This window comes from Pyxicephalus adspersus, chromosome 9 (genome assembly GCF_032062135.1).
Source record: "Pyxicephalus adspersus chromosome 9, UCB_Pads_2.0, whole genome shotgun sequence".
NCBI classification, from domain to species: Eukaryota; Metazoa; Chordata; class Amphibia; order Anura; family Pyxicephalidae; genus Pyxicephalus; species Pyxicephalus adspersus.
Window position 1 is genome coordinate 239993 of NC_092866.1, and position 10553 is coordinate 250545.

Here is a 10553-nt window from a genome sequence, read left to right on the forward strand (position 1 = left end):
ACCAATCACTCCCAACAACCCATCAGTACCCTGTCAACCAATCACTCCCAACAACCCATCAGTACCCTGTCTACCAATTGCTCCCAACAACCCATCAGTACCCTGTGTGTGTGATTATCATCTTTCTTCTCTCACCTTACTTGAGAGTGACAAGGACACGGGTGGACATGGGTAGCATTAAAGTGCCGTGGTACCATCACAGCAATAGGCCATAATGAACTCATAGACAAGATTAGTGTTAGAGATCATCCCAAACATCACTGTGGCTTCAGGTCAGACCTGTTCTTCTTACCTCCACCTCCATCATCCCATCCTTACCTCCACTGTTGTCTTTACTTTGAGACGTCGTTTTAGCTTAGAAAATCCTTTGAAGCCCATCTTTTCAGTGGCTGCCATGGCGGCCTTCAGTAGTTTGGGGGTCTCGGGTCTGGGAGGGATTATATGCTGGAAGCCCTTCTGTCTCGGACCTTCATCTTTTGGCTTGCTACTGTTTTTCAGCATTTTCCTGCAAACAACAATTAACGACAACAGATAAGACTAAGTGGGGTTACACTGGAAACATTCGTTCATGGAGACCACAAATCTGCATAGGGGATATCTATAATTCACTACAACCTGCCAATCCCAACACTGCTATACACTCAGAGATCTGATGACACTCCAATCACTAACCAGCAAGATTCCTGTTACAGCACATTGCTCTCCTAATTTTATTCATCTCCACCTGATCATCACAGCAAGCCACCCAATCCACGTAACACCTCCAATAACTCATTACCACCTCACCCACCAACAACCTATCAGCACCCCATCCACCCAACACACCAAACAATCAGCACCCAATCACCCACCAACAACCTATCAGCACCCAATCACCCAACACACCAAACAATCCATCAGCACCCCATCCACCTAATGTTCCCAACAAACCAACTGTCCAACCAACACTCCCAAAAACTTATTGGCATCCAACACACCATAAGATGCACCACAGGACCCACCATAGGGACACTCTAAGGGACACTCCATATGACTTCTATAGTTATCTGCACTCACTTGGCTTTCCTACGCAGAGTTTTCTGTGACTCTGGGTAATGGGTGAGAATGTCATTTAAATCCTTTTTATCCAGGATGAAAAGGTTGGTGAAGCCGTGAGCCACCACATTGGCAGTCCGTCGGTTTCCTCCACCCACTGCCAGCAGACTATAAAGACAGAGAACATTAAGCACAGATATAGGAGTACAGGAGGAGGTCAGTCCCCCATACAGGAGGACAGCAGATATGGGAGTACAGGAGGAGGTCAGTCCCCTATACAGGAGGACAGCAGATATGGGAGTAAAGGAGGGTGTCACCTCCACCTCTGTCACCTCTCCTTGTGTCACCTCTCCTTCCATCAGCAATCCATCAGCACCTGTCACAATCCTCCATCACACCTCTCCATGTGTCACCTCCACCTGTGTCACCTCTCCTTGTGTCACCTCCACCTCTGTCACCTCCACCTCTGTCACCTCCACCTCTGTCACCTCCACCTCTGTCACCTCACCCTTGTGTTCCCACCAACTGTATATCACCTTTTTACAGACGTAATCTCCGGGCAGGTAAACTACAGACCGCAGCCGCTTCAGCATGTCATATATCATCTGCCGGTCACAGCCCTGCATAGGGAGGAAGGAAAGGTGCAAGGAAAGAAAGGAGAGGAAAAGAAGGGGGGAACAGAATGGTTGATGGGTGTAAGGAGGGGGTGAGAATTACAGAACTGGAAATAGAACATATGGTGGCCCAACATTACCACATGCGTTCCCCTAATCTCTCCCAGAACTACAAGTATCCCCCAGGCTCTCCCAATACTACAAGGATACCCCCAGGCTCTCCCAATACTACACGTAACCCCCCAGGCTCTCCCAATACTACAAGTATCCCCCAGGCTCTCCCAATACTACAGGTATCCCCCCAGGCTCTCCCAATACTACAGGTATCCCCCCAGGCTCTCCCAATACTACAAGGATACCCCCAGGCTCTCCCAATACTGCACGTAACCCCCCAGGCTCTCCCAATACTACAAGTATCCCCCCAGGCTCTCCCAATAGTGCACGTAACCCCCCAGGCTCTCCCAATACTACAGGTATCCCCCCCAGGCTCCCCCAAATACTACAGGTATCCCCCCAGGCTCCCCCAAATACTAAAGTATCCCCCAGGCTCTCCCAATACTACAAGTATCCCCCCCAGGCTCTCCCAATACTACAAGTATCCCCCCAGGCTCTCCCAATACTACAAGTTTCCCCCCCAGGCTCTCCCAATACTACAAGTATCCCCCCAGGCTCTCCCAATACTACAAGTTTCCCCCCCAGGCTCTCCCAATACTACAAGTATCCCCCCCAGGCTCTCCCAATACTACAAGGCTCAGGCTCTCCCAATACTACAAGTATCCCCCCCAGGCTCTCCCAATACTACAAGGCTCAGGCTCTCCCAGGAGGTCAGGCTGTATAATTGTAGTTAGCAGAGATCTGATATGGGATATTTACCTGGAAGAGTGCCACCTTACTGACAATGTTGTAATTCACATCAATAGCCAAATCTAGCCGCATCTTGTCTGGAAGCTGCACCATCAGCTCCGATTCATCTGCCAGACAAAGAATGACAATGGTGACACACCTGAATCTCAGCTCTATGCCCTCTTCAGTCTCTTCTCAGGTGCTACTTGCTGGCCCTGGGGAGGTGCATGATGGCAAAAGGAAATAAAGGGCTCTTACCCAGCATGCCCTGTGACTGCCAGGTGTACTCATACCACATCTTGACACGGTTCTGTACACTGCGTGGGATCCTGTAGCAGTTCATATATTTGATGGTGCTGTCCATACAGCTACGGTAATATGTCTGTCCGGCTGTAGCAGCTCCAACCACGTCCCTCATCTGTGACAACCAGGAATACAATCAGTGAATGACAACAGGCGGGTAACATAGAAACCATGGGACAGAAATATTTCATAAATCAGTGTGTGGGGGACACTTACTCATTGGTCACTTTATTAAGTACACCAACTGCTTGTTACCCCAAATATCTGATCAGCCAAGCACAGGGCAGCAATGTATATCAGACTATAGACATTGTCAGGACGACTGGCTGAGGTTCTAACCCAGCATCAGATTAGGGAAGAAAGGTGACTGAAGTGACTTTGCACGTAGCATGGTTGTTGGTGCCAGGCGGACAGTCTTTTTCTGATTTCTGCTATTGATGTGAATCTGCTGGGATTTTCACCGACAACCATCTCCGGGGTTTACAGCGAATGGTCTAAAAAAGGGGAAAATACCTAGTGAGGGGCAGTTCTCCGGGTGAAAATGCTTTGTGAATATCAGTGGTCAGAGGGGAATAGACAGACTGGTTCCATCTGATAGAAAGACAACAGGAACTCTAAATTACCCCCTCATTACCCCAAGGTCTGCAGATCTCTGAATGTACAACACATCCAAATTTGGAGCAAATGGACTACAGCAGAAGGAGATCCCACCAAGGGGCCACTCCTGTCAACTTTAAACAGGGACCCGGGGGTACAATTCACACGGGGTGAAATTTGGACAAGAAAAGATTGGAGGAACATTGCCCAGTCTGATGAGTCTCAATATCTGCTGTGACATTCAGATGGTGGGGTCAGAATTTGGTGACAGCACAATGAAATCATTAAACATCCAGCCTGGTATCATCAGTTCAGGCTGGAGGTGGTGTAATGCTGTGTGTTGGAGGGGGGGGGGGGGGGTTCCTTGGCACACTTTATGCCCCTTAATACCCACTCATCATGGTATAAATGCCCCAGGTATTGTTGCTGGCCATGTCCTTCCCTTTATGGTCGCTGTGTCCCCATCCTCTACTTCCTGCAGGATAATGCACAGTGTCACAGTTTGGTTTCCTGACAATGGGGTCTCCAGACTCAAATGGCCCCATAGTCATCAGATCTCTCTCCTAAAGAGGACCCCTGGGTGATAGATGGGAGATTTCCATTATTGATGTGCAGCTGACAAATCTGCAGCAACTGCGTGATGTTATCATATCAATATGGAGCTCCCTGAGGAATGTTTCCTGGGCCTTGTTGAATCTCTGCCATGGATAATAACAGCATCAAAAAGGGATCCAAACCGGTGCCAGTAGGATGTACCTAATAACGTGGCCAGTGAGTGTGTAATGTTTATGGATATAAAGGGAGACATGTACATTGTATACAGACACATGGAGTATGTAAGCATTGGACACAGGTCATCTCCCCCTACACAGATTAGCAGCAACTCACCTGACCAATCATGACGGAGAAGGCAAAGACTCCCATGAAGTAGTTGAGAAGCTGGAACCAAAGCTCGAAGAGGGTCTGTGGGTCGGGGAGCCCCCCAATGGTGATGAGGGTCTTCACAGCCCAGTAATAGCAGCGGATGTAGCTGGGGGGATAGGGAGATGTCAGTGGAGTCATCAGGAAATAAGACATGTGGGGGTGGGGCGTCCGCTATAGGCCCCTATACAATGACACAACCAAGTAAGTCCCCGATAGGCTCTGAAACCATCTGACTGTCATACCCCCAATCTATAAATTCCTTCCTCCCATCCCATTGCTGTAATACGGTGTGATATTTATCATATATCTCCTCTGAGATTGGCTGACATTTTAGTTTTACAATGGGGATGTATAATGAACCCACACTCAGGGTGGTGATAACAATAGCTCAGCCTGGCCAGACATGGTCTCAGAAGACGGCAGACCCCAGGAACTCCTCGCTCTCACCTGTTCCCCTCGCCATCATACACCCACTTGGTGGAGCGGAGACCCTCGTAGTCCGAGGCCCAGTAGTAGAAGCAAGCATTGATGTGCAGGCAGTACAGAAGGTAGAGGGTAGTACGAATCACTCTGCAATGACATAGACAATGACTGGGTGAATAGTTGTGTGTACCCCATGTGCCAAGTGAATGTATACCATGAGTACCCCATGTACTGAGTGTATACATACAGTGTGTACCCCATGTACTGGGTGTAAATATACCGTGTGTACCCCACGTATTGGGTGTATATATATCATGTGTACCCCATTTACTGGGTGTATATATACCATGAGTACCCCATGTACTGGGTGGATATATATTGTGTGTACCCTGTGTACTGGGTGTATATATACTGTATGTACCCCATGTATTGGGTGTATGTATACCTTGTGTACCCTATGTACTGGGTGTAAATGTATCGTGTGTACCCCATGTATTGGGTGTAAACATACTGTGTGTACCCCATGTACTGGGTGTATGTATACCGTGTGTACCCTATGTACTGGGTGTAAATATACCGTGCGTACCCCATGTACTGGGTGTATATATACACCGTGTGTACCCCATGTATTGGGTATATATATAGTGTGTGGACCTCATGTACTGGGTGTATATATACTGTGTGTACCCCATGTATTGGGTGTATATATACTGTGTGTACCCCATGTATTGGGTGTATATTTACCGTGTGTACCCCATGTATTGGGTGTATATAATGTATTGGGTGTATATATACTGTGTGTACCCCATGTATTGGGTGTATATTTACCGTGTGTACCCCATGTATTGGGTGTATATATACTGTGTGTATCCCATGTACTGGGTGTATGTTGAATGTGTGCACCTCATGTACTGGGTGTGTATATGTACTGGGTGTATATATACTGTGTGTACCCCATGTACTGGGTGTATGTATACTCTGTGTAGTCGGAGGCCCAGTAGTAGAAGCAAGCATTGATGTGCAGGCAGCACGGAAGGTAGAGGGTAGTACGGATCACTCTGCAATGACATAAACAACGACTGGGTAAATAGTTATTGTGTGTACCTCATGTACCGGGTGAATGTATACCGTGTGTACCCCATGTACTGGGTGGATATATATTATGTGTACCCCGTGTACTGGGTGTATATATACTGTGTGTACCCCACCTATTGGGTGTATATATATCGTGTGTAGCCCATTTACTGGGTGTATATATACTGTGTGTACCTCATGTACCGAGTGAATGTATACCGTGAGTACCCCATGTACTGGGTGGATATATATTGTGTGTACCCCATGTACTGGGTGGATATATACCGTGTGTACCCCACGTATTGGGTGTATATATATCATGTGTACACCATTTACTGGGTGTATATATACTGTGTGTACCCTACATACTAGGTGTATATATACTGTATGTACCCCATGTACTGGGTGTAAATATAGATAGTGTATGTACCTCATGTAGTGAGTGTATATATACTGTGTACCCTATGTACTGGGTGTATATATATACACCTCTGCACCCCATGTACTGGGTGTATGAATACGGTGTGTACACCATGTACTGGATGCATATATATTGTGTGTACCCCATGTACTGGGTGGATATATACTGTGTATACCTTGTGTACTGAGTGTATCTATACTGTATGTACCCAATGTATTGGGTGTATATATATCGTGTGTACCCCATGTATTGAGTGTAAATATACTGTGTGTATCCAATGTACTGGATGTAAATATACGGTGTGTACCCCATGTACTGAGTGTACATATATATATATATACTGTGTGTACCCCATGTTCTGGGTGTATATATATATACTGTGTGAACCCCATGTACTGGGTGTATATATTCTGTGTGTGCCCCATGTTCTGAGTGTAAATATACCGTATGTACCCCATATACTGTGTGTATATATACCATATGTACCCCGTGTACTGGGTGGATATATACCGTGTATACCCTGTGTACTGGGTGTATTTATACCGTGTGTACTCCATTTACTGGGTGTAAAAATACTTAGTGTATGTACCTCATGTAGTGAGTGTATATACACTGTGTACCCTATGTACTGGGTGTATATATACCGTGTGTACACCATGTACTGGATGCATATATATTGTATGTACCCCATGTACTGGGTGTATTTATACCGTGTGTACCCCATGTATTGGGTGTATATATATCATGTGTACCCCATTTCCTGGGTGTATATATACTGTGTGTACCCTATGTACTGGGTGTATATATACCGTGTGTACACCATGTACTGGATGCATATATATTGTGTGTACCCCATGTACTGGGTGTATTTATTCCGTGTGTACCCCATGTATTGGGTGTATATATATTGTGTGTACCCCATTTCCTGGGTGTATATATACTGTGTGTACCTTATGTACTGGGTGTAAATATATCATGTGTACCCCATGTACTGGGTGTATATATATATACCGTGTGTACCCCATGTGCTGGGTGGATATATACCGTGTATACCTCACGTACTGAGTGTATATATACTAGTATGTATGTATGTATGTATGTATACATACTAGGTGTATATATACTGTGTGTACCCCATGTACTGGGTGTAAAAATACGGTGTGTACCCCATGTACTGGGTGTAAAAATACGGTGTACCTTATGTAATGGGTGTGTATATAAACAGTGTGTATCCCATTTACTGGGTGTATATATATACTGTGTGTATCCTATGTACTGGGTGTAAATATACCGTGTGTACCCCATGTGCTGGGTGGATATATACCGTGTATACCTCACGTACTGAGTGTATATATACTAGGTGTACCCCATGTACTGGGTATATACCGTGTGTACTCTACATACTAGGTGTATATATACTGTGTGTACCCCATGTACTGGGTGTAAAAATACGGTGTGTACCCCATGTACTGGGTGTAAATATACTGTGTACCTTATGTAATGGGTGTGTATATAAACAGTGTGTATCCCATTTACTGGGTGTAAATATACCGTGTGTACCCCATTTACTGGGTGTATATATACTGTGTGTACCCTTTGTACTGGGTGTAAATATACCGTGTGTACCCCAAGTATTGGGTGTATATATACTGTATGTACCCCATGTACTGGGTGTATGTATACTGTGTGTACCCTATGTACTGGGTGTACATATACAGTGTTTAGCCCATGTATTGGGTGTATATATACTGTATGTACCCCATGTACTGGGTGTATGTATACTGTGTGTACCTTATGTACTGGGTGTGTATATATACCGTGTGTATCACATGTACTGGGTGTAAAAATACGATGTGTATCCCCTGTACTGGGTGTAGTTATATATATATAAACTGTGTGTACCCCATGTTCTGGGTGTATATATATACAATGTATACCCCGTGTTCTCCCCGGTTTTAGCCGGTTGCTCCGCCCGGCTGATTTGAATACCCCGCCCACCTCTTCTCGGCAGCTCTCATCCTCGGATGCACGGATCTCAGTGAGGCTGCTCTGTGTCATCCGTTCAGAGGATTGCTGCCGATGAGAGGTGAGCACACACAGTTCAGGCTTCATGTGAAGGAGACACAGGCAGCCCCGCCCCCATCTCATAGCACAGAGCTCGGATTTCCTTTTAAAAAAAAAAAAAACAAATCCGCCGGTGAAATCCTCTGCTAGAGCTGTGTGTGAAGTCTGCGTGTCATTCTGCATCCTCACAGCTCTGTGTGTACAAACCTCCATATCTCCTAATATGTATGTCACAATGACCTGTAATCTTCAGGGTGTACAGGGGACCCTCATAGATACTACTTACTACAATTGCAGCCCCCCAGTATATATATATACTGTGTGTACCCCATGTACTGGGTGTATATATATCTATATGTTCTTTGAATTAAGAGACACATAAAGCAGGAATGTATCTTGCTCTGCATTGATAGTTATGTGACCACACAGCTGGGTCTGACCCCTGTGGCCCTCAGCCTGGACGTGGCACTGACCTGTAGATGTAGGCTTTGCTGAGGATGGCTTCCAGTCTGTTGTTGAATTCGAAGAAGGCCATATACTGTATGGAGACACGAGGGGGGGGGGTCAGTGTATCATATATTTGATGATCAGTCATACAGTGCCGGGTTGTCCTCACCTTCAGGAAACGGGGGAAGCGCAGGATGGACTTAACACCAAACTTAAAGTAGAGAAGATCCAAAGGAAGGAGAGTGATGACATCCATCTGCAGGGAGAAGAAAACAATGTCAATGTGCAGGCCCCTGCCACGTATGCTGTACACACAACAACCCATGCAACATGTACCACGTATACTGCACTCCTGACCCCCCTCCCCCCAACATGTACCACATATACTGCACTCCTGACCCCCCCTCCCCCCAACATGTACCACGTATACTGCACTCCGGCTCTGACATGTATAAATATCATGGGGGGGCTCTGACATGTATAAATATCATGGGGGGGCTCTGACATATATAGATTTTTTTATGGGGGCTCTACACAGATTTCAGGATGGTGTACACCCCCACACAGAGATCAGGGTCTATTAGAGGGGACCATCATGTTTTCAGTCCAGTTGGGTTTTATTATTTTAAGCTGATTATTGATGACATCATCACCTTGAATCGTTCAGACTTCATATAATTCTCCCTCATGTCCTTCTTTTCAGTCTGAAAGTAGAAGAAAGTCAGTTAAGTTTGGATTTGTATGATGCTTTAACCCCAAGAGCACCCTCCATAGGTGCGACACCAGGGTCTGCACTTCCCCATCATCCTACTCCTATCCCCCCCACCAGGGAACCACCTGCCCAATATCCTGATAGGAGCATTGAAATAAGCTCAGACATAGGCAGCCTATCAGGGTCTTCAATGTACACAAATCCCGCCCTCAGGGAGCCAGAAATAGCCAAACTGACGGGAAGAGGTATTGCTGGGCACTTATTAGGAGTGTGAGGATCACATACCTAAATCACCCCCCAATCTATCGGTGATTGGATGATGTCTGTCCAGTGTTTCCCCTGGGATTAGATCAGTCTATCTGGACCTTTTTAACATGCCCCCCCTATAATCTCTAAAGCCACAGCTCACAGTACATCAGTGGCGCCCCCTGGAGAAACCCTGGGTGAGAAGCACTGGATAGACAATGGCATTGTGAGGTGCATGGTCACTGTGATTGGGGCACTTACAATGATGTCACCGCCACGCACAAACTGCAGGCGGACCTGGAAGACGACAATGTCCAGCAGGTAGATGAGGTCACACAGGTAGTCCATCAACAGCCAGTAATGAATGTTGGTTGGAGTCTGATAGGGAAAGGCCCAGCGAACTGGAATCAGCCAGCAGTTCCAATTCCACGCCATCACCACGAAGAAGAGCCACAGAACGTACATAAGATCTGCAGAGGCGGAGCAAACAGGTAAGAGGAGCACAACTGTTACAGCCAATCAAAAGGTTGCTCCTAACTGACCCACACCAGTAGGTGGCCACATAATACTTGAGCGGTGCTCTTAGTGCCACGTGCCTCCCCCTTACTTACTAGTTAGTGGATCGATGCTGGACGGGAATTTGTATTTATAAAGTCGTCTCCACCAAGGCTGGGTCTTAAATTTGCAGCAGAGCATCTCACAGTAATGTTCCTCCACAGCGGGGGCTGCACCTTCTGGTTTCTTCTCCTCAGGTGGGGGTGGGGGAGGTGGAGGCGGTGGTGCAGCTTTCTTAGCTGGTGCTGAAATTGGCAAAATAAAAACATTGACTATAATCGAAAGGAGGAGGACT

General features: G+C 46.3%; 1 protein-coding gene across 1 annotated transcript in view; it reads right to left on the minus strand.

The window, feature by feature from the left end:
* CNGB1 (cyclic nucleotide gated channel subunit beta 1) overlaps positions 1-10553 on the minus strand; it is a 26741-nt gene that overhangs the window by 1381 nt on the left and 14807 nt on the right. Inside the window, 13 exon segments of the mRNA XM_072421435.1 lie at positions 319-505; positions 1057-1203; positions 1383-1384; positions 1419-1655; positions 2523-2620; positions 2751-2910; positions 4281-4422; positions 4764-4886; positions 8772-8836; positions 8915-9001; positions 9399-9449; positions 9965-10173; positions 10315-10503. Of these exon segments, the coding sequence (XP_072277536.1) occupies positions 319-505; positions 1057-1203; positions 1383-1384; positions 1419-1655; positions 2523-2620; positions 2751-2910; positions 4281-4422; positions 4764-4886; positions 8772-8836; positions 8915-9001; positions 9399-9449; positions 9965-10173; positions 10315-10503 (1697 nt within the window).